Source organism: Garra rufa, chromosome 11 (genome assembly GCF_049309525.1).
Source record: "Garra rufa chromosome 11, GarRuf1.0, whole genome shotgun sequence".
NCBI classification, from domain to species: domain Eukaryota; kingdom Metazoa; phylum Chordata; class Actinopteri; order Cypriniformes; family Cyprinidae; genus Garra; species Garra rufa.
Window position 1 is genome coordinate 21,961,645 of NC_133371.1, and position 25,354 is coordinate 21,986,998.

At 41.9% G+C, this 25,354-nt stretch overlaps 1 protein-coding gene across 1 annotated transcript in view; it reads left to right on the top strand.

The window, feature by feature from the left end:
• Window positions 1–25,354, top strand: part of kcnab1a (potassium voltage-gated channel subfamily A regulatory beta subunit 1a) — a 122,674-nt gene that overhangs the window by 72,617 nt on the left and 24,703 nt on the right. The window contains exon 3 of the mRNA XM_073850571.1: window positions 19,908–19,945. Coding sequence (XP_073706672.1) covers window positions 19,908–19,945 — 38 coding nt within the window. The remainder of the gene's footprint in view (window positions 1–19,907; window positions 19,946–25,354) is intronic.

Sequence of the window (25,354 nt, forward strand, 5' to 3'; positions counted from 1 at the left end):
AATCCCTCAAATCAGCCTTCACCAACGCACCTCTCCTCACACATCCGGATCCCGGTCTCCCTTTCATAGTGGAGGTGGACGCCTCGACCTCAGGAGTTGGAGCCGTTCTGTCACAATTTCATGGAACACCCAAATGACTCCATCCATGTGCCTACTTCTCCCGGAAGCTCAGCCCAGCGGAGAGGAATTACGACATCGGGAACCGAGAACTCCTAGCCATCAAACTCGCTTTGGAGGAGTGGCGACACTGGTTGGAGGGCGCAAACCATCCATTTTAGGTTATCACTGATCACAAAAACCTCCAATTCCTCCGTGCAGCAAAATGACTCTGTCCCCGCCAAGCAAGATGGTCCTTATTCTTCTCCAGATTTCAGTTTTCCATTTCTTATCGCCCTGGTCCAAAGAACATCCGAGCCGATGCATTGTCCCGGTTACATGACTCCCAAGACACTCATGAAATAACTACCACCATAATACCCAAGGACATTGTCATCAGCCCCATAGAATGGTCAGCTCCTCCAGCCGTCGCCACTCCTAACCCCGACCTCCGCCGGGCTGTCCTCCAGATCGTCAGTACATCCCTAGGATCCAACGGGTAGATCTCATTCACACCACCCATACCTCTCCGGGCACTGGACATCCTGGGGCCAACAACACTCTCTCGTTGCTATCCGAATGCTTCTGGTGGCCGGACATGGCAAGGGATGTGAGGAGGTATGTTCAGGGCTGCAAGGAGTGTGCCACATCAAAAATTCCCAGACACCTGCCTGCAGGGAAACTCCATCCCTTGCCCATTCCTAACCGCCCCTGGTCACACCTAGGAGTTGACTTCATGACTGATTTACCGCCATCGGATGGGAACACCTGTGTCTTCGTCATCGTGGACCGATTTTCCAAATTCTGCAGGTTGTTGCCGTTGAGGGGTCTTCCTACGGCACTCGAGACCGCAGAACTCCTTTTCAATCATGTCTTCCGTTATTTCGGCATCCCCGAAGACATTGTCTCAGACAGGGGACCCCAATTCATCTCAAGGGTTTGGAGATCTTTTTTCAAGCTCCTAGGTGTGGCCGTCAGCCTCTCCTCTGGCTACCATCCGCAGACCAACGGCCAGACGGAGAGGAAGATCCAGGAAGTGGGGCGGTTCCTCAGGACCTTCTGTCACGCTCACCAGAACTCCTGGAACCAGTTTCTGGGCTGGGCGGAGTATGCCCAAAATTCACTGCGGCAAGCCACCACCGGCCTCACACCATTCCAGTGTATCCTCGGATTCCAACCCCCGCTATTTCCCTGGAATGGTGAACCATCTGAGGTTCCCGCAGTGGATTACTGGTTCCGGGAGAGCGAGAGAGTCTGGGACGAAGCTCACCACCATCTTCAGAGGGCAGTCCGCAGATCCAAGTCAGTAGCCGACAGGAGAAGGATTCCGGCCCCGGTCTATGCCCCTGGAGACAAGGTTTGGCTCTCCACTCGTGACATCCGTCTGCGACTGCCCTCCAAAAAACTCTTTGGTCCCTTTACAATCCTGGAACAGGTCAATCCCGTCACCTACAGACTTCAGTTACCACCACAATACAGAATTCATCCCACGTTTCATGTTTCATTACTAAAACCATGTCACCCACCTATTGTTCCTTCCACAGAACCTGGCCAAGAAGAGGTACCCCCTCCCCCCTTGCTTCTAGAGAAAGGATCCGTCTACGCCGTCCAAGAAATCCTGCAGTCCCGACGTCGTGGTGGTCAACTGGAATATTTAGTGGACTGGGAAGGCTACGGACCAGAGGAAAGATCATGGGTCCCAGGAGGTGACATCCTTGACCCAGCACTGATGGAGGACTTCCATGCCAACCACCCCGAGTACCCGGCACCTCGGGGAAGAGGCAGGCCACCACGGCGCCGGAGGTTTCGGCCCTCAGGAGCGGGCCCTGGGGAGGGGGGTAATGTCACGGATTGGCCAGGTTCTTCCACATCCATCACTCAACGATCACAATCACCAGAGTTCTAACTAGCTGCACCTGCACCTCATCAACCACGCTGCTACAAATAGTCACCACACACACCACTCATTGTCCAGCCTCGTTGATACGAAGCGGACTCATATTGCTACTCTCAGCGAAAGCTACTCTGAGATACTTACCTGTTGCTACTTACCTGTATTACGTCTTTCTCCATCTCTGTCCAGATCCAGTCGTCCGCGGCGAGCGAGCCGTAAGCCTGTCCGTTCGTCAAACGGTGTGTGTGTGTGTGTGCCGTAAGTCTCCTGGTCCTTTGCCACCGCAAGAGTGGCATTCTGGTGTTCTCCTCCCGTCGTTCCTGCAAGGGAAAAACTTCATTACTCATCCACGGACTTCATCTACGAACTATTCATCAGTGAACTTTATTACTTACCCAATCCACCCAATTTGTCTGTTTTTTAAAAACATCAAAAGAGCACTTTTACATAAGATAAACAATTTCATGACTGTATTGGGCCATGTGATGTCTGATGTAAATCATCAAGAAGCAGTGATGATTTATTGAATCAAGAAGCATTGATCTAAAACATCTCTTTGTTTCTAAGAAATCCAGTACAGAGCATGAATGATTCTGAGTCAAAAGCTCTTCACTTTATAATTGCATTCCTTTTAATGAAGCTATTTTGTGTGAAATGAATTGAGCCACTTTTGTCACTGAGATAGCTAACAGAAAATTGCTCAATTTAACCTGAATTCAAATGTGAACAGCAAAAACATGCAGATTGAGACTAGAATGTCCGGATATCATTTTCCAAGAACATAAAGTGCATGTTAGTCATATCACAGCTCTGAGACAAATTGATGGCTCATGTGCTGTGTCACATCTGTATTTACCACAGAGCACACCAGACAGGTCGAGGTGATAGTGCTGTCAAGTTTGCCTCCACAACAAGTTAAGAATCTTTTATGTAACTCGGAGTTTTCGAATCAAACACTAGAAAAAGAGAGAAGGATATCTGACTCTTGTAGAGAAGGAAAATAAGGAGTTAAATATAGAAAAAGGCAGGTTAAGCGTAAAGCAGAGAGACTATGTGGGTTTGGAGAACACAGAAGGAGACTCACCTCAGCCTTATTCAACGAAAGACTATAGACTTATATAATTATGTCTTTCTGGTGGTCTGAGTTTGTCTTTTTCTTTTTACACAAACAAACATAAATCGTTTATTGGTGATTCATCAATATGATGAGCAAATCTATTTATATATATCCGTGTGAATGACAAGATTCAGTAAAATGGAGATTAAATTAAAATTGAATTGCTGAATATAAGAGGGAGAAGACATACCAGACCTTTGAAGAATTGATTCAGTGATACATTGGAGTGATTGTTTCCAGAAGTCCCTGGACAGGGCTTGTGTAGCTAACTACAGTTTGAGAGTATATACCTTCTTTTAATTATTTATTTTCACAGAGCTTCTTTAAAGGTAACTTTGGCAGTTGCAGAAATGATTTATTAGCATTTTGTCACATTTCTGCTTAAATTTCAAGCAAGTCGATGTTCAACTACATTTGAATCGTGATAAGCCAAAAAAGTCAATGTTACAGGAACAAGATTCTTTGGATAAGGTTTGGATGAAGATGACTTGGAGTTGACAGAGGTAGTAGTCCAGGAGAATTTTGTATGAGCAAAATTGAGAGCAGCCGCCCAGGAAGCCGTCTCATGCAAAGGTCAGCTTGCTTACCATCTTCCATAATGCCACAAGTGCACAAAATGGGTGGTTCTACACCAATGTTTAGGCGAGGAACACGCTCAGAGATGGCTGCCCACCATGGATCCTGTCAAACTGCATTAGGCAAAGCAGAAGAACACCTCAACACACCAAAAGCTTCTCACAATTCTCCACAAATCTGAAGAGCAGATCAGACGAGCTAGTAGAGCATATTATTAAAAGCATACACCTTTAGAAAGTAAAAGTTCTCAAGTCATTTCTCTTAATCAAGAGAAAATGTGAGGTTCAGTAGTCTCTTTCAACTCCTGGAAAAGTTTTCTCAGTGGACTGAATGTGCAGGATACAACAGGACCGAAGACGTAGTTCAGCTGGGGTGCATTTCCCATAAGCATAGTTAGCCAACTATGATTTCATGACATTCTGTTGTTAGTTCAATGATGCTGTTTCTTGAAATCATCACAAACATTGTTGAATACTTGTGTTATTGAAACTACAGCTCTCGATCTGTGGTTAGAAAAATATTTTTTCAGTTGTTTGACATGCAGACAATAGATGATTTTCTTGGGCACAGTGAGCAAGCTAAAATGCAGTACATGCTGTATCCTTCATTCCATTTAAATAGATATAAATATTTAATTCTATATATTTGGATGTCAAAGATTAACGGCATGTTTGAAGAGTGACAAAATCAACAAAAATTAAAAGATAAAATAGTAAAATAGTGCTCAGATGCATGTTTGTTACAACAGAATTAATGAACTGCATGCATACTAGAGTAAAGAGTACACTAATTACATTCTGCATGTTAACATGATTTTATTTTCAAATTAACAGCTTTCTGTTGTAACAGAAAAAAATGAAAATGAACAATAATAATGTAACATTAATTGTAATATTAAATCAGTTTATTACAATCTGGTCTCATGGCGAAAATGTACTTCTGTAAACTTTTTTGTAAGACGTGAAATACGTACCCTGAATTAATTTAAAACATTATGTGGGTGGATTTTTGCATTGGTCTGAACAAAAACTGCAGACGGGATTATTGGAAATGCACATTCATGCCAGTAGGAGGAGCTTTTGGAACATCAGAAATGTATACATTTACACACCTAAGGATTATATAATCCAAAAAAGTAACTACATATGCGCCTTCTATTTTGGTCCTTCTCAAAGTATGCATCAGTTTATCACATATATCAGTGCTTAATGCGCATCTGGTATATGAAAAGCATTTTAGGGCGCCCTTGGCTTTTAGGGGCCCAAGGCTGTTGCCTACCTTTGCTTAATGCTTAATCACTTTAAGAAGCAAGTTACATCATTCTATGTGAAACACAACCCAGGTCTGCAGCGTGAGCATATTATTGATCGTGCTTAGATATGCGAGATGTAGTAGGCATTTTTGGGCATAAAACAGACTTGGGGATATTAGCAATTCCCTAATGTAGTGTAATCAAAGCTAATGAGATGGGCAAAAATGAGTACCAAGAAGTTGACTTTTTCTTCTTTTCCCAGGTTATTTATTCCTTGTCAGCTCATTGATCGAATCTAAGAGATTCTGCAGGTGGACGTAGTTGTAAAATGGTTTGTAAAGTAAATTCAAGGTCTGTCTCTAAGGGATAAGATCACTATGTGAATGTGTATCTTTTGTGTGTACACAAAAAAAGAAACCTTTGATTCTTTCCTACATTGGCCTTTGGATCATTTCCCACACCCTGAGGAGAAAGCCTACTCACCTCAAAATGTCACTCACAACAAAGTTTCAGAGGCCCAGAAATGTTTATTTCTGTAAACACCTCAGAATTTCATCACCATAAAAGTTTTGTCATCCTGCTGCTCTTGTAATCACGTCCCTGAGGTTAGGTTAAACAGACTTGAGGTGCATTACAACAATCTTTTTTTTGTTGTTGTTGTTTTTTTTTTTTTTTTTTTTTTTTGAGAGAGCAAGAGGGATAAGTTAGATCCCCTTACAGGTTACTAAGGGATGTAGACCAGTGATTTCATGTAGGCCTATTCATGAGGCAGTGCGGATCCTGCTTGATTTGCAACCTCTTGGCAGTGTCAAGATAAAAAGTTTTTTTGGAAATCCAGTGGAGAATGCCTTCTTCACAAGTTCAAGGTTTTTTTTGTTGATTGTGAGGGTGTACACACACACACACACACACACACACACACACACACACACACACACACACACACACACACACACACACACACACACACACACACGTTGGGTTTACATGTTTTATGGGGACATTCCATAGGCGTAATGGTTTTTATACTGTACAAACCGTACTTTCTATTGCCCTACACCTACCCTACACCTAAACCTAGCCCTCACAGGAGATTGTGCATACTTTTACTTCATCAAAAAAACTCATTGTGCATGATTTATAAGCCTGTTTCCTCATGGGGACCTGAGAAATGTCCCCACAAGGTCAAAATCTACTGGTATTCCTATCCTTGTGGGGACATTTGGTCCCCACAACGTGATGAATACCAGGTACACACACACACACACACACACACACACACACACACACACACACACACACACACACACCCACACACACACACACACACACACACACACACACACACACACACACACAGACACACACACACACACACACACACACACACACACACACACACACACACACACACACACACACACACACACACAGTAAGAGTTAATATAAATAAGAATAAATGCTGTTACTGTTACTTTCTACTTTCAAATCTGTTTTCAACATTTCTATTAATAATAAATGTTTTTTGAAAAATAAACACAGGTGTAGATCATTCAGGTAACAACAGTATTAAGAATCAAGTGTATGTAAACTTTTGAACAGGGTCAACTATTCAACTATTATTTTATCTTGTGGATTATATGTAAATGTCTTTCATGTGAAATATCTTATTCAGGTCAGTACTAAATAAACAATAACGTGCATTTTGTATGATCCCTCTTATTTTGGTAAAATAATTAACATTTTGCAGTTTCTGCAAGGTGTATGTAAACTTTTGACATTAACTGTAATACACCAGGGAAAGGCTAAACTTTTCCTAGCTTTACACGCTCTGTATATGCAGCTTGGTAAACCGAGGGCCCCAAGAGACAGGACCTAATAGGTTGACCGCCCATTGTTCGGAGGTGTCTAGAATGCAGTATAAAACAGTGATCCATATATAGTCTACATTAGCTGCGTATGGATCTGCCTAACAGCAGGGGATCTGAATGTGGTGTGGCATTCGGGAGCTCAGTCATGCCCAAGAATGATTGATGGCAGGATAAGGATCAATGTGTTTGGCGTCAGACCAGGCCCGGTTCTACGGGGGTGCTTGAGGGTGCTAAGCACCCTCAAACGAAATCAATAGCACCCTCAGTTAAAGCTGTAATAATGCCATTTTATTGCAGATTTAGATAACAATCCAGTGTGTTATGGTTTGCGCTCTTGAGGTCGGTTTCTGTTGTTTTTTAACAACAATGTAAGCAATGTAGCCAATCACGCACATATCTGTTGATTTTTTTGAGTCAGATGCGTTATCCACTCATCGTTCAAATCGCCGGAGTTTTTGTTGAGGTAATGTTATTGTGTTAAGCACTAATCATCTCATTATAACAACGTAGACGTGATGTAAATAAGAGGTAGTTCAGAGGCGGTGGGCATCGGTTTTATCTGTTTTAGGCTTCTTATTTTTATATTTTAGACATCCATTAATTATGGTGAAGAAAAAAATGCTGCGCTGATGAAAACAACAGGAGATTTTCGCTTTCACTTTCGAGACCGGCTCGGACGGCAATGGAGCTAGAACAGATCTGCTTTCAAGCGCACACAATATGCTGAAACTTGCCACAAAAATAAATAACAATGAATGTGTCGGGGCAGAAAGAGTAAAGCTGATTTAAAGTATATATTAATAAACTAGTGTATTCTGAGTCAGTGTATATTAAGATCCTGACTGGCAATCTCCTTTTTGGATGCGCCAGAATTCATCTTTACGGATTACATGAGAGAGTTTTTGTTTTCTATTTGTTTTATTTCGTTAAGTAATAATTTTAAACTATTTTATACGTTTTGTTGAGTGCACACAAATAAAAGTACACCCTTTACAGTACCGAATGATGTATTCCTCTTACCTTTGTGAGCAAATATGACAGATCATTTTTAATTGCTTCCACTCAAAAAAATGCAAGTGATCGCGCTGGTGCCTCGATGTCATGCAAAGCGGCTTTAGCTTCCACTCTCTGCACAAACTATTGGATATGAGCCTAATACCGCACATTTATCTCTAGGTTTAACGTTTAAACTAACATTGTTTATACTTGAACTGTTTCATATCTATAGATTTTAGGCAAATCGTGATGATTTGAGGAGGCAAACAAACTCTGATCAGTCTACCGCTTGGCGCTGTTTGTTAAAAAAAAGTAATAATAAAAAAACTTATATTTAACAAAAAATGCTCCAAATGTTTTTCTAAATGAACTTAATAAAAAAAAAACCTAAATATAATCAATTTGCAATTACATACAAAACTGAACCATTTTTATTTTAAAATCTGGCTTAGGACGTCCGATGTCAGTGGTAGACCGGCTCCAGAATGAAATCCCTGAGGCTGCTCTCACATTTATATTTTTGTGCCGTACATTGCTTTGATATCACTGTGTTAGTCACCGCTATTTTGAGAATGAATCCAGCATAAATATGCAGATGAAATCCCCAAAACATGGCAGCAGTATGTGTCCGAAAAAAGACAGTTTCGTACAAATTCTGAATGGACTGTAGCCTGGAAAGTGCTCCAGGCTACAATACGCGGTCCCTTTATTATCATCAATAAAGCTCAAACTACACAAAGAGTCTTGTATTTATCGCGTCTGCACTTATGACCAGCAAAACCGTAAGCTTTCAGCGGTGGGTGAATTCTGACAAACTGTTTCTAAAACTGTCCCCCCACCCCATCTTGTTAGAGCTGTCACAATGTAGGCGGGTTGAGAAGTGGAGATGGAGAACCGGAGTAAATGAAATATAAAGTTTATTAAATAAAACACTGAATATACAAACAAACAAAAACCAGGAGCATGAACAGAGAACATGTAACATTATCGACGGACAAAGGGTAGTGAGCAGACACAGACTTAAATACACAGAAGACAGGGCATGGTTACAAATGAGATAATGAGATGACGAGGGGGAAATACAAATATGGGCAAGACTAAACCAACTGAACATGAACCAAAAGGGGGAGACAAGGACTAAACCAAAATGACTAGAAACAGAAGGGGAGAAAACACTGGGAGAACAGAACAGAACAAGACATATTCCTGACAAGAGCACCCTCACTAATTTAAGAAGCACCCTCAGTGATTTAGTTCTGGAACTGGGCCTGCGTCAGACTGAGTTCCTGTGTTAATTAGATGAGAAACAAAATACACAAGCATGGAGTTTGAAATCCAGCCAACCAATTCAAAATATGCAAATGTTTCATTTAGTCAAATGAATGATTCTTGAATGACATTGATTCATTCAGATTGCACTAATGTGGCCACACCTTCAGTGAATATAAGTGAAGTCAATACTATTTAATTCTGGACTGGTTTTCACTTTAGTTCATTCTCACCTCATTTCTCAAGGGTCAGTTTGAAGGAACTCTCAGGAAAGTCTTTATCGGAAACCCCATCAAAATTATTCAACCTGCGCAAAGACAAAATCAGACAGAAAAGGTTAACGCCAGACTATTAACATTTTAAAGCTGAGACATCCGGGGTGCTGGAGCAACATACTAATGTTCCTGAAGAGGAAGAGTGAGAGAGAGAGAGGAATTAACAATGAGTTTCTGCACAGTCATACTGACCTTATACATGCTGCCTAAAGCAGAGGTGTCAATCAGATGGATGATCTACTCAACTAGACTATTCAATTATAAATGCTGTGAGTTTGGTATCAAGGTCAAGGATGTGAAATCGAACCGGTCAGGCAGTTCATTCTGTTTGGATAAAATTATTTATTTTATTCAAATGTTTCTGCACTCTGAGATGCAAGTGCAAAATATGTTTACAGTGCATCCGGAAAGTATTCATAGCGGTTCACTTTTTCCACATTTTGTTATGTTACAGCCTTATTCCAAAATAGATTAAAATCATTATTTTACTACAGATTCTACAAACAATACAGCATAATGACAACAGGAAAGAAGTTTGATTGACATGATTGACATGAATAACATGTACAAAAGTATTCACAGCCTTTGCTATGACACTCAAAATTGAGTTCAGTTGCATCCTGTTTCCATTGATCATTCTTGAGATGTTTCTACAACTTAATTGGAGTCCACCTGTGGTAAATTCAGTTGATTGGACATGATTTGGAAAGGCACACAGCTGTCTATATAAGGTCCCACAGTTAACAGTGCATGCTAGAGCACAAACCAAGCCAAGAAATTTTCTGTAGACCTCTGAAACAGGATTGTATGGAGCCAGAGATCTGGGGAAGGGTACAGAAAAATATTCTGCAGCATTGAAGGTCCCAACGTGCAGAGTGGCCTCCATCATCCATAAATGGAAGAAGTTTGGAACTACCAGGATTCTGCTCTGGCCAAACTGAACAATCGGGGAAGAAGGGCCTTAGTTAGGGAGGTGACCAAGAACATTATGATCACTCTAAAAGAGCTCCAGCGTTTCTCTGTGGAGAAAGCCGAACCTTCCAGAAGAACCACCATCTCTGCTGCAATCCAATAATCAGGCCTATATGTTAGAGTAGCTAGACAGAATCCACCCCTCAGTAAAAGGCACCTGAAGGACTCTCAGACCATGAAAAACAAAATTCTCTGGTCTGATGAAACGGATTGAACGTCATGTCTGGAGAAAGCCAGGCACCGCTCATCATCTGGCCAATACCATCCCTACAGTGAAGCATGGTGGTGGTGGTGGCAGCATCATGCTGTGGGGATGTTTTTCAGCAGTAGGAACTGGGAGACTAATCAGGATCGAGGGAAAGATTAATGTACAGAGACATCCTTGCTCCAGAGCACTCTGGACCTCAGACCTCAGACCTTCATCTTTCAACAGTACAACGACCCTATGCACACAGCCAAGAAAACAAAGGTGTGGCTATGGGACAACTCTGTGAATGTCTTTGAGTAGTCCAGCCAGAGCCCAGACTTGAACCCGATTGAACATCTCTGGAGAGATCTGAAAATGGCTGTGCACCAACACTCCCCATCCAACCTGATGGAGCTTGAGAGGTGCTGCAAAGAAGTATGGAAGAAACTGCCCAAAAATAGATGTGCCAAGCTTGTAGCATCATATTTAAAAAGACTTGAGGCTTTAATTGGTTCTAAAGGTGCTTAAAGTATTGAGCAAAGGCTGTGAATACTTATGTACATGTGAATATTTTTATTTATTTATTTATTTTCGCAAAGATTCTTTGCAAAGTTGTCATTATGGGGTATTGTTTGTAGAATTTGAAGGAAAATAATGAATTTAATCTATTTTGGAATAAGGCTGTAACATAACAAAATGTGGAAGAGTGAAGTGCTATGAATGCTTTCCGGATGCACTGTATGTGTCCTCCTGTCAGCCTCTGCTTATGAAATGTTGAGTTTGTCTGTGTTTGAAAGACTGTTATTGCTCAAAGCGCTGTCAGTTCTACCCATAAGTGACATGTTTGCTTTGCTCGTCATATATCTGACTTCTAGTGAGTTAATTTGCTCCCTTGTTTTCACAATTTCACGCTTGCCTTCAGCACAGCGCCTGCATGTCACTGACCCGCTGGCCTTTTTCCCCATCTTCTTGTCCTCTTTAAAATGACCTTGCCTCTTATATGCATATTATGACATTTCTACCCTCAGCTGTATAGAAACGAAAGCTACATATGTAATAATGTGACTGTGTTTACTGATATTGGGCACCATTATTTAAAGGATAGTTCACAAGTATAGTTCAAAGGATAGTTTTCAAAAATGAAAATCCTGTCAGTATTTACTTACCCTCATGTCATTCCAATCTCTTGAGACCTTTGTTCATCTTCGGAACACAAATTAAGATACTTTTGATGAAATCCGAGAGCTTTCTGACCCTTCATAGACAGCAACACAACATTGAAGGCCCAGAAAGGTAGTAAGGAAATTGCTAAAATAGTCATGCATCATGGAACTCTCATGTATGCTGGTCAAAGACCGTGGCAGAAGAGAAGAAATTGCTGAATAAAGTTCAAAAAGTATTCTCGTGGCTTAACAAATTTAAGATTGAAAAACTGATGTCACATGGAGTATTTTAACAATGTCCTTACTACATTTTTGGGTCTTTAATGTGTCAGTAGTGTTGATGTCTATGCAGAGTCTGAAAGCTCTCAGATTTGATCAAAAATGTCTTAATTTGTGTTCCAAAGACAAATGAAGGTCTTACGGGTTTGGAACGACATGAAGATGGCCAATTATTAGTAGAATTTACTTTTAACTCCTATCCTGTGAGAAATGACTTTGTTTGACTTTAGATTAAAAGAGTCTTACAGTTTAATGAGATATTTACCAATACAGTGACAATTCTGTCATCATTTATTCTCCCTAATGTCTTCCTCAGTGTGAATATTTTTGGATAGAACACAAAAGTATTTTTCTTAATATCATATGCACTTTCTTGTAATATAATGGCAGTAAATGGGGCTGTCAGCCTCCAAAATGTAACATTTAAGAAATTATAATCAAACAAACACCATAAAGTATTACAAATGTGACCCATATGTCCAAGGCATTCAGTAGCTGTATGCAAAGATCAGACGCTTGTTCATCAAGGTTAATGTGATAAATGTAGCAATGTTCATTCTTTTAAACTAATCAGTTGATACACTTCGTACATGTTGCATAACAGCTCATTGAAGGGGAATATTATCAGTACATAATGATTTAAAGCTATTGTATATCATCAGAATGTAGCACACGAGTTGGATTACTATTATGATACTTATAAGATCATTATCTTCTGCTTCTAACTGCGTTAGAAAATAGTAACAGTTTTTCGAGCTGAAGAAAGTAAATCACATTGGTTTGAAATAGAAATGCCACCTCCTGGAGTACAAATGCCGCACATAACTGCTTTGCTTTTCTCAAACCACCTATTGGGACATCTAGAAATAGGAAGGTGGTTGCTGATGTCAGCAGCATTTTGTAGAAGAGTTGAATTAAATATAGGACAGCTTTACTTGACCCCACTGCAGTAGTGAGTGAGTGGGCAGGAATAAAGTTATGATAATTCCCTGCACTAAAATAGATCTCCATCCCTCATTAAAACTCATAGCGTAACCGCCTCAGAGACGCAGAACATTTCCCAATATCCCGGTGCTTCATAAGCAATGGGCCGTAAATTCGGGGTCTTCTCCACTGTCAAACCACAGCAGCATTACATCTCTGAGTCAGACAGCAGCTGCTATTTATAAGCTCTGTTGGCTGAGCTTGTAACTTCTGTTCTGCTGGCCTGGATTTACAGCTCTTTGGAGTATTTTCTCTGAATCTGCAGCTGTTAGAGAGAGGTAAAGCTTCTTCGCTGTAGGTTCCCACTGCTGGAGCCCGTAACCGGCTAAAAACATCTGATCCATAATTCAGCTGAAGTGACACCGTAATTAGCCTGATCGTGCTTTAGGGGAGATTGTGCCATTTTCAAATGTCACACTTTTTTAATACATTTGGGGTTGAGTAAATATTTTGAAGGTTTTGAGTATAAATCTTAAATATAAATTGAAATGTTCCAATCTAATGAAATGTAAATGTTAAATGTAAAAGTGGATGCAGTTTAGTAGACGGTAGATTTAGCATTAAATGAACTGAGAGAGTTATTATGCATGTGACCTTTAGCACTTGGCAAATAGAAGAGTAGAAGAACCTCAGTATATAAGAGCAAAAACACAGGTGTAATCCCTTTGAAAAAACGTCAGTTCCCGTCCAGGTAACTCGAGCTGCGTCACAACGCTGGGAACGCCTCCTGTGTGAGCACGTCCTGAATCATGTGTGCAACTAGTCCAATAGGAGTGTGAGATGTCACGGGCATCATGACGTCACCGACCAGGAAGTATAAGAGCACGTACGGTGAAACACAGCGCTAGCTTCTGTCGTTTCAGCAAGCGCTCTGTGTCTGTGTGTTGTCAATCACTCTCCGTTTTGTGCAAGTTAGCACAGCTTTCGTTTTGAGAGTGATGTCTAAGTCTGTCCATAAAGATAAGCAGCAGCACTACAAAATGTGTGTGCCTCCTTGCACTCGCTTCACCACGAGTGAGGACACACACACTTTGTGTGTTGCTTGCATGGGTGCACAGCATGCAGCTTCAGCCCTCGAGGGGACTGACTGCCCGCACTGCTTGTGCATGCCATTGTGGGTGCTTCACTCTAGGAAGGCTCTCTTTGAGAAGGGAGTCTTCACTAGTGCTCCTCGCGGGTCTGGTCCCGCTTCCGCTGAGGCGGAGTGGCGATTACACTCGTGGGGCTCGCAAATAGTTCTAGCAGAGGGAATGGAGACGGGCGAGTCCCTATCTCTTTCCTCACCTGCTGGATCTGTCGCTTTCTCTTTGGGTTCGGAAGCCCGCTCTGCAGTTTCTTCCCCCCAAGGAGAAGGCTCTGCACTTCTCCTCTCTTCCTCCGAGGAGGTTGATGTGGAGGGTGTCGATGACAAAGCACACCCCCAGTCCCCCCAGTTTGAGGAGCTGTTAGAGGTGGTTTCCCGTGCCGTGTCTGCTCTCAGTTTAGACTAGCCAGCCGAGAAACAGGCTGAATCGCGGAAAAGCAAACTGGATGAGCGTTTTCTGTGATCTCGGCCGTCACCTCCCCGCAGGAGCCTTCCATTTTTCCCCAACCTCCACACTGAGGTGTCGAGGTCATGGGGAAAACCCTTCTCGGCGCGTCTCTACAGCCCGTCGGCCGCTCACTACTCTCACGTGGCGGGGCTGTCAGAGCGTGCTTATAAGGAGATGCCTCGGGTGGAACAGACGCTTGTGAGCTATCTGTCCCCCGACGCTGCATCTTCTTTGAAGGCTCCAACCCTTCCGTCCAAACCACTTAGAACAACTTCCGCTCTGGTTGGGAAGGGTTATGCGGCAGCAGGTCAGGCTGGTGCGTGTCTGCACACCATGGCGGTGTTACAGGCGTACCAAGCCGACCTGCTGAAACAGCTGGATGAGGGCGATGGAGTTCGGCCTGAAGATCTAGCCGAACTCCATAAGACCGCTGACCTGTCTCTCCGTGCCACCAAGGAGACCGCTCACTCCATTGGGCGGTCTATGGCAGCCCTGGTGGCTGCGGAGAGACACTTATGGTTGAACCTGTCTAATATTAAAGAGAAAGACAGGGTCTTCCTTCTGGACGCCCCACTTGTGCCCTCTGGTCTGTTCGGCGACTCCGTGAGCGCCGTCGTCGACAGGCATCAGGAGGCACCACGTCAAGCGGCGGCATTCCAGCGGTTTCTTCCTTGCCGTCCTCCAGCTCAGGGGGCCGCTGGGCGTCAGGCGTCAGCTCCTCACACAGGAAGGCACAAAAGCAGAGCGTCGCCTCCCGTCTCCCCCCTCAGAGCAGGGAGCGGGAGTTCAAAATGCTGACGGTGAAACAGGTGGTCTCACACATCAGGTCCGAGGACTGGTTTGTGACTATAGATCTCAAAGACGCCTATTTCACGTCTCCATCTTTCCTCAACACAGGAAGTTCCTGAGGTTTGCTTTCAGGGGAGAAGCATACCAATATCGGGTCCTTCCTTTCGGCCTAGCACTCTCACCCCACTTTTACGAAGTGTGTGGATGCAGCTCTGGCTCCTCTGCGACTCCAGGGCATCCGCATACTCAACTACATAGACGATTGGCTGATTTTGGCCCAATCACAACAGATGGCAGTTCAACATCGAGATGTTGTTCTGTCACACATAAAAGTGCTGGGATTAAGACTAAATGCCAAGAAAAGTGTGCTTTCTCCAGCACAGAGAACCACTTATCTCGGTGTGGTGTGGGATTCTACCACGATGCGGGCAATCCTGTCCCCCGCTCGTATCAAGTCAATTCGCACCAAAGTCGCGAGAGTGAAAGAGGGCCGGTCACTCACTGTATGGCAGTTTCAAAAACTGCTAGGTCTGATGGCAGCTGCGTCCAACGTGATTCCTTTTGGCCTGCTGTACATGAGACCCCTACAGTGGTGGCTCAAAGCCAAGGGGTTTTCCCCGAAGGGAAATCAACTTTGCATGATCAAAGTCACGCGGCGATGCTTTCGTGCTTTAGACATGTGGAGGAAGCCTTGGTTCTTGACTCAGGGCCCAGTGCTGGGAGCTCCTTGTCGCCGCATCACGCTTGCGACAGATGCATCTCTCACTGGATGGGGAGCGGTCATGAGTGGCCGCTCAGCCCACGGTCGGTGGAGGGACCATCATCTCACGTGGCACATCAACTGCCTGGAAATGATGGCCGTGCTTCAGGCTCTGAAGCACTTTCTCCCAGACCTAAGAGAGGTGCTGGGGCGCACCGACAACACAGCGGTGGTCTCTTATACCAACCACCAGGGAGGTCTGTACAAGCTGGCGCACCAGATCCTTGTGTGGGCCCAAGGGAAACTCCTCTCGCTGAGAGCAGTACACATCCCTGGGCACCTCAATTTGGGAGCAGACATCCTGTCGAGGCAGGGGCTGAGGCCCGGGGAATGGATGCTTCACCCAGATGTGGTGAAGCAGTTCTGGAGAGTTTTTGGTCAGGCTCAGGTGGACCTCTTCGCGACTCAGGAGAATGTGCAATGTCCTCTCTGGTTCTCTCTTCATCATCCAGCTCCTCTGGGACTGGACGCTATGGTACAGACCTGGCCGAGGCTACGTCTGTACGCATTTCCCCTGATTGCTCTGCTCCCGGGAGTTCTGGCAAGAGTGCGCCAGGACGGGGTTCAGCTTCTCTTAGTAGCCCCGTGCTGGCTGGGTCGAGTCTGGTTCTCGGATCTGATATCCCTCCTAGACGGCTCTCCATGGGAGATTCCCGTCAGACCGGACTTGCTCTCACAGGCAGGGGGAGAGATTCTCCACCCTTGCCCGGAGTGATGGAAACTGTGGGTGTGGCCCCTGAGGGGGCACAACTCATAGCTTCTGGTCTCCCAGCCGAGGTTGTGGAGACCATCTTCCAGTCCAGAGCTCCCTCTACGAGGAAACTGTACGCCTCGAAGTGGAAACTTTTTACTTCTTGGTGTGGGCATCGCCAGTTAGACCCAGTTAACTGCCCAGTTGGTACAGTACAGGAGTTCTTACAGGCCCGTCTTTCCACCGGGCTGACACACTCCACCCTGAAGGTGTATGTGGCAGCCATAGCTTCTTACCACATCCCTCTTGGTGGCATTTCAGTGGGCAGACACCCCCTGGTTACACATTTCCTCCGTGGTGCGCTGAGGTTGAGACCTCCAGTACACTCTCGCGTCCCTCCTTGGGACTTGGCTGTGGTGCTTGAGGCTCTGTGTAAGCCTCCATTTGAGCCTTTAGAAGAGGTCTCCGACCGTCTTCTCACTTTTAAGACAGACTTCCTGCTGGCTATTACCTCCCACAAGAGGGTTGGGGATCTTCAGGCCCTCTCAGTGGCCCCTTCCTTTTTAGCCTTTGCGCCCGGCATGGCCAAAGCTTTTCTATACCCCCGAGTGGGGTACCTTCTGAAGGTCCCCACAGTAGCACCACCGCCTGTCGTGCTGCAGGCCTTTCATCCTCCTCCCTTTCGGGAACCCTTTTGGTCTGTTATGGCCCTCCGAGGAGAGGCCGTCCAGCTGCTAAGCCTTCCATAAGTAGGTGGATTGTGGATTCCATCACAGTAGCCTATGAGTCCTCTGGTCTCCCCTCACCATTGGGAGTCAAGGCTCATTCTACTAGAAGTGTCTCTTCTTCTAAAGCCCTACTTTCGGGCCTTTCTGTTGCTGACATCTGTAATGCAGCGGGCTGGTCTACACCCCTAACCTTTAACAGGTACTATGGCCTGGATCTTAGAGCCTCTCCTGGCTCCTTCGTCCTCTCGCCTTGATCAGCTGGGACATCAGCAGAGACTTCTTCTTCTTCTAAGCCCTGCTTTCGGGCCTTTTTCTCGAGCCTCTTATGGTTCCTTCGTCTCCTTGCCTCTTTGGCAGGGACTATCCTCAGTATGGCAGCGTGGGTATTCTCGTTCCCAGCGTTGCGACGCAGCTCGAGTTACCTGGAAGGGAACGTCTCGGGTTACGTATGTAACCTCGGTTCCCTGAAGGGAATGAGACGCTTCTTCTCGAGGCCATACTTCGGCACCCCTGCAGCGCTTGCTGACTCCAGAAGCTAGCGCTGTGTTTCACCGTACGTGCTCTTATACTTCCTGGTCGGTGACGTCATGACGCCCGTGACGTCTCACACTCCTATTGGACTAGTTGCACACATGATTCAGGACGTGCTCACGCAGGAGGCGTTCCCAGCGTTGTGACGCAGCGTCTCGTTCCCTTCAGGGAACCGAGGTTACATACGTAACCCGAGACGTTTTTTCACAAGCTCTTCGTATTGCTAAAAGTGTTTTTTATTATTTGTTGACAGTGGTCAAAGTATCACCAATTTGCTTTTTACATTTATATTTATTTGAATTTTATTTAAGATGGTGATTGATAGAGTAGACATTTTTTATTGTGATTTTCAAGCAATTATGTCTCAATTTTTGATGATTAATTGAGAATTATTTTTAACTTATATATACACTACCAGTCAAAAGTTTTTGAACAGTGACATTCTTAATGTATTTTAAAGTCTCTTCTATTTTTACTATTTAAAATAACTGCTTTCTATTTTAATATATTTTCAAATGTTATTTATTCCTGTGATTTCAAAGCTGAATTGTTAGCATCATTACTCCAGTCACATCATCCTTCAGAAATCATTCTAATATTCTGATTTGCTGCTTAAAAAACAGCATTTATCTGAAATAGAAATCTTTTGTAACATTATAAATGTCTTTATCATCATTTTCGATCAATTTAAACCATCCTTGCTAAATAAAAGTATTAATTTCTATAATTTCTCCAATCTTTTGAATGGTATAGTGTATAATGTTACAGAAGCTTTTGATTCCAGATAAATGCTAATCTTTGGATCTTTCTATTCAAAGAATCCTGAAAAAAAATGTACTGAACTGTTTTAAATATTGATAATAATAATAATAAAATGTTTCTTGAACAGCAAATCAGTATATTAGAATGATTTCTGAAGGATCATGTGACTGAAGACTGAAATGAAGATGCTGAAATTGTAGCTTTGATCACAGGAATAAATTACATTATAAAATATATTCAAATAGAAAGCAGTTATATTAAATAGTAAACATATTTCACAATATTACTGCTTTTGCCATATTTTGGATCAAATAAATGCAGGCTTACTAAGCAGAAGAGAATTCTTTAAAAAACATTAAAATCTTACTGTTCAAAAACTTTTGACTGGTAGTGTATATTTCAAATATTTACACTTTAAATTCTCCAAATTAATATACAGTGAACATAAAGCTTTTTTAAAATTATTTTGTATGAATTAAAAACAACTATTTGAAAATCATGACAATCAAACTTCTTGAAAACAATCAAAAAATGATAAACGAAAAAATAAATGTTGCATTGAAAACACTTGAAAACAATATTGTTGTAATGGCATTTTTTAGAGATAGGGATAGGGACGACCTTCGTTTAACTTCGGAACACAAATAATAAGATTATTTTTTTTATTAAATTCAAGAGTTTTCTGACCTGTTTGGAACACATGAGGGAGAGTAATTAATGACAGAATTTAAATTTTTGGGTGTACTATCCCTTTAAATTTTAGATTATTTTTATATATAAGCTCTGTAATTGCTACAGTGTTATTTGGCAAGCCATAATTTATATTAATGTCATTGGAAAAATACTTCTTTAAAGCTTATTTGAGTTAAATATGGCTCAACTAGCCATTATTTGAAGCATTTCTACTTCACATTTGGCAACCCGTAATTTGTACATGTTCAGCCACACCACACACAAAAATCTTAAAGGTCGAGAAAGAATTGCCTGCTTAATTGCATAGTTAATAGAGCCTTGTGGAGAAAGATTCTGACAATACAGAAAACACAAATGAGCAGGTTTTCTCTGCCCCCCTGCTTTTTGCTCTCCAAGTGATAATCATTAATTGAGACTGAAGTGCTTTTGCAAGAAATATCACAATTTATTCTTAGAACCGCTCAATACTCTTTTTCTTTTTTATTTACAGGCACATGGGTGACATTTGGAGGACAGATTTCAGATGAAGTAAGTGAAAATCATTCTGCTTTCTTCACTGCACTTACCTTAAGCACTGAAAGTATGAAACTGTTAAAATCAGAGTGTAGTGAAAATAACAGCAAGAGTGACAAGAAAAGCCTGCAGATGGCAAAAAAAGAAACCCTGACATTTTGTTCTAGACGTTGTGTAAAACGTACAAGCACACAGCTGCAGATGTTGTGGAAGGGACAGTCGCGTCAAACTGGAGGACAAGCGAGGATGATAATTTGCTTCTGAGGGCATGTAAGTTTATTTAAAACAGCCTGCTGTCCTTCTGCCTTGATGGAAGGGTTAAAATGCCCCCAGTTTCTGCGGTCAAACAGCCTCTTCCTTTCTGTGCTGGTTGTCGAGAGATAGAGCATGAAATGTTGGAATCGTCACCCCGTCCTAAACACACGCACACACACAGTTTTCACCTCCCCTCGGCAGTGGAATGACTCAGTGTCCTGTCAGCTGAGTCGATTTGACTGGACTCCTAGCGTAGAGTGACAGGGCAGTTTGTTTCTCTGCCGTCGTAAGGGATTTGCTTTCTCTGAGGCATTGGGATGTCAGAGGGCAACGTCTGAATCAGGACTTTATGTTAGCACTTTGTGTGAGTAACACTCTTGGAGTGTAAGCGTGTGTGTGGAAGAAGTAGGAGGAGGATTAAAGGAAGTGTTAAGAGGCTTCTGTTAAATGAACTAGAGTTGACGTTTGTATTAAATGCGAGGCTACAGACTGTGAAAACTGCTCTTCTCTCAGTTCCTCTTGTATAGATGAACACACATGGCTGTGATTTGAATACCAGCCTTTATATTTGAGCTTTACTTGATTACCTCACTGAAAAGGGGAATACCACAGATAATCCAAAAAGTATGCTTTGAGGCAGGTGAAATATTACTTATATGGCCTAAAAATATTCTTTGCATTTAGGTTGTGCTTCAAATTAGTATGTAAATTAGTACAGATCGGGGGGATTTAACACCAATACTACAAAATATTAGCAACATTACAAAGTGTACAAATCACTAGTTTTTCTAAAATAACATTGTCAAAAGCTGACACCAGCAGTGGGAAAGTTACAGTGGGAGTCCATGTCTCTCTTGCCTCCCCTGAGCCCATTGAGTTTTAAAGGTTGTATCAGCGATTTCTAGGCTAAAACATAAAGTGTCAATTTCAGCTGACCTTTCGTCACGATCCGCTCGCTGCCTGACCCATAAATTGTCTGTGAAAAAACCGCGTCTCTCTGGTCAGCCTAGGGTCCGAGATATGCCAAAAAAACAATCGGCGCTATCAACACACCACAGATAACCAAACAGTGCTCCAACCAATCAGCGTCAAGGGTTTGGTGTTGTGGACTTTCCTACTGGTGCAGGGATGTGAGGGAGGCGGGGCGAAAATCCACAACACCAAATCCCTGACGCTGATTGGTTGGAACACTGTTTGTTTTTGTGTGGAAAGGTTGGTAGTGCCGATTGTTTTTTTGGCATATCTCGGACCCTAGGCTGACCAGAGAGACGCGGTTTTTTCACAGACAATTTATGGGGCAGGCAGCGAGCGGATCGTGATGAAAGGTCAGCTGAATTTGACACTTTATGTTTTAGGCTAGAAATCGCTGATACAACCTTTAACAGATCTCCTAAAGCATACAGTGAGTGTGGTGGGGGGTAATTGAGAAAGAAAGGGGAAAAGTCAAGTGAGAGGAGGCAATGCCTCTATCGGGATACGATTAGATATGACTGGTTATGTTTGACTGTGATTGGTTCATGCAATAAATCGCACCTCTTGTGTTTGTGGCAATATATGAATGAACAATATAATGGTGTTAATGGGAAGACTAATTTAAAAAGTAAGTAAACAATTCACTAGGGCTGGCTGACTAGTTGATATTCATTTTAAGCATTAGACGACTATTAGTCACGTTTATTAATAAACCATATAAATCCTAAAATTAGCATTTAATTGCCTATATCGCCTAATCAGCACTCAAACACATACAAAAAAAAAAAAAAAAAACTTGCCACAGTGCACTGGCAGATATAATAATACTGAATGTGTCTGGGAAAAACAGCAAGGAGACTGCATTAAAGTTTTAATAATTTATTGATAAACTAGTGCTTCCTTTGTTTTTGCCTTTCAGACAGATTACATAATATGATCATTTTCGTTTTCTATTTGAATTGGTTCATTTAAAAGTAGACATTTCACTCTCTGTAGAGTTTCAAAGTTTCTCACTCAAGTTCACAGACACTTAGGTGGCAGAAAGAGCAGTTTACTTTAATTATTTTACACATTTGCAACGTTTCGTTGTTATTCTTCATAGATTCAAAAGATGTATTACTTTTATAATTATGACAAATTTGAGAGTATATTAAGAATAAGTGACTGCACTGGCGCCTCCTTTTATTATTCAGTGTTCAGCTTCCACACTCCGCACATCAAAAAACTTCAATAGCACACATTTTTCTAGGTTAACATTAAATTGAGTGTCCATGTAAAGTTGCTACTACTTACATGTTTCAGATGAAAAGCCATATTTGAGGTCAATGAATGATAGTTGAGTGTTTGGATGTCTTGCCTGATGTACTATATCAGTGATTCTCAACTCCAGCCCTTGGGGCCCACTGCTCTGCACATTTTGTATATTTCTGAATCTGACACACTCAGTTCAGTTCATGGATCTTTCTCCTAACGAGCTGATGATCTGAATCAGGTGAGTTAAATGAGGGAGACATACAAAATGTGCAAAGCAGTTGGCACCAAGGACTGGAGTTGAGAACCACTGTACTATATTACCACATAGACCAGCTGTTAATGATCTGTTTGTCAAAGACTTGCGTGACTTCACCACTTCCTGTGGATTTTTTTTTCTACGACTAAGCGACTTTCTAAAATCTAGCGAATTTTGGTCGACCAAGCCCTTTTCTCATCAACTCACGGTTAGTTGACTATTTAGGGCAGCCCTACAATTCACACACTTAGAACCACTTTATTACATCAAAATAAGACTTAAATTTGCTGTTTTGTGTCAGCTGCACCACATAGATACATTTTTTCCATTCAAATCAAAGGGTAAATAAATGTTTAAAAAAAATGTATCAGTGTAGCGCAGCTGACACAAAACAGCATACTGTACGCTGTTTGCGTTCAGTGGATACTCTCCAAAATGGCCCTCAAAAGTATCTTAATCAGTGTTCTGAAGATAATATTAAGCTTTTACGGGTTTGGAACGACATGGGGGTGATTCATGACAAAATTTTCATTTTGTTCATTCACATAGTTTGATTATTAAGTCATAACAGAAAACCTTTTTAGGTTAATGAAATTGTCAGAAAATAGCAATACTGACTGAATAAAACTTCTGTTAAGAGAAGAAAGTATCCTGAAAAGGGTTCAAACTTGTTCAATCTGTACAGACAATATTCAATCCACTCCTGTTGGATAATTTGATGTTATTTATGGTTTTCAATCAAAAACACTGACTGTGTAAACATATCCTTTAACTTGTTGCCACTTATATCAGCAACATCATCACAGTATGTTCTTGATCATTAACCTTTCCCAGTCTTTAATCTTTCGTAAAAGTATTTGGCATTTTTCCATTTCCTCCCTTGCTTCTTTTACTTTCTGCTGAGGGTCACCTTCTTGGCTGAGTAGCTCTGTATTGATGAGCTGGGAGATTTGTTGAACTTGACAGAGAAAAGAAAGTTTAATTACACTAAGTTTGGAGCTCCTTTAATGGTGTTCCTTAAGAAAACTTTTGGAGGAACTTAATTGAATCACAAAGCTAAGAATATCACAAACCCATTTACATCACTACTCTTAAATGTTACATTACTGTACACTGATAATTAAGTTGAATATCTAAAACCTCATGCTCTTCTATCTTCTGTATTTAATTTTTTTAAAAAGCTTTCATTCCTTTATCCAGTGATTTGCTTTTGCCCCTTTTATGCTGATTCATCAAGTGTTTTAGACCTGAGGGAAAGCATGAGAGACTCAGAAGGCAGGAGAACAATCAAATAAGCCCCCACACCCATACTTATGCAAATATGCACGCATAAAAATATTCACCCACAAACCCACTCTTACCCAGCAGATTTTGCTGCATATTAATTTGTAGCCTACTGAACATCAAATCACACAGAAAAAAAGGTTAATGGTCGCTTGACAGCCATTGTGAGACTTACCAAAGACAACCATCTGAACAACGTAGGCTGGCCAATGGCAAAAATATGCAAGTGACACACAAGTTTTAAAGTGTAACTCTCTCTTAATGTTTTTTTATGTAAAATGATTGGCCTGGTCTTGTTGAAATTTGCAATGGAACCAAACATTTTCAGTTCATATTGGTAAATATGGACTAAAAGCTGATGTAAAGCACAAATGGTACTTCTATGCAATGATTTAATTTTAAAGAATGACAACAAAACACTTTATTTTAGTGTCACTTCAGGGGTTTGCAACGTTTTTAAGACGAAATTCCTGTAATTATAATTCCTTTGATTGCTCTAGAAAAAAACAACTAAGAGACCATTGCAAAATTATTAGTTTCTCTGGTTTCACTATTTATAGGTATGTGTTTGAGTAAAATGAACATTTTTTGTTTCATTCTATAAACTACTGACAACATTACTTCCAAATCCAACATGAACCTATTGTCATTTACTGCATTTATTTGCAGAAAATGACAACTGGTCAAAATAATAAAAAATGCAGAGTTTTGTGACCTCAAATAATGCAAAGAAAAGAAGTCCAAACAACACAATACTAATGTTTAAGACGAGGAAACTTAGGAAAAGTTCAGAAATCAGTATTTGGTGGAATAGCCCTTCTTCAGTCTTCACTTACAGCTTTCATGCATCTTGGCATGCTTTACACCAGGCTTTCATATTGCTATTGGGTGACTTTATGCCACTCCTGATGCAAAAATTCAAGCAGGCTCGGCTATGTTTGATGGCTTGTGGCCATCTGTCTTCCTCCTGATCACATTCCAGAGGTTTTCAATAGGGTACAGGTCTGAAAATTAATCTGGCTATGACAGGGTCTTTATCTAGTGGTCCTCCATCGACATCTTGCTTGACCTGGCTGTGTGGCATGGAGCATTGTCTTACTGGAAAAAACAATCCTCAGATTTGGGGACCTTGTGCATGGCTTGATTCATGCACCCTTCACGGAGATGAATGTGCCCGATTCCAGCCTTGCTAAAGAACCACTAGATTATCATTGATCCTCCATCAATTTATACTGTGGCTTGTAGGCCTCTCCAGGTCTCCATCTAACCATTAGACGAACAGATGTTGGGCAAAGCTGAAAATTGGACTCATCAGAGAATATGATCTTACTCCAGTCCTCGACAGTCCAATGGTCTTTTGCAAACCTCAGCCTGGCTTGTCTTTGCTTCTCATTTATGAAGGG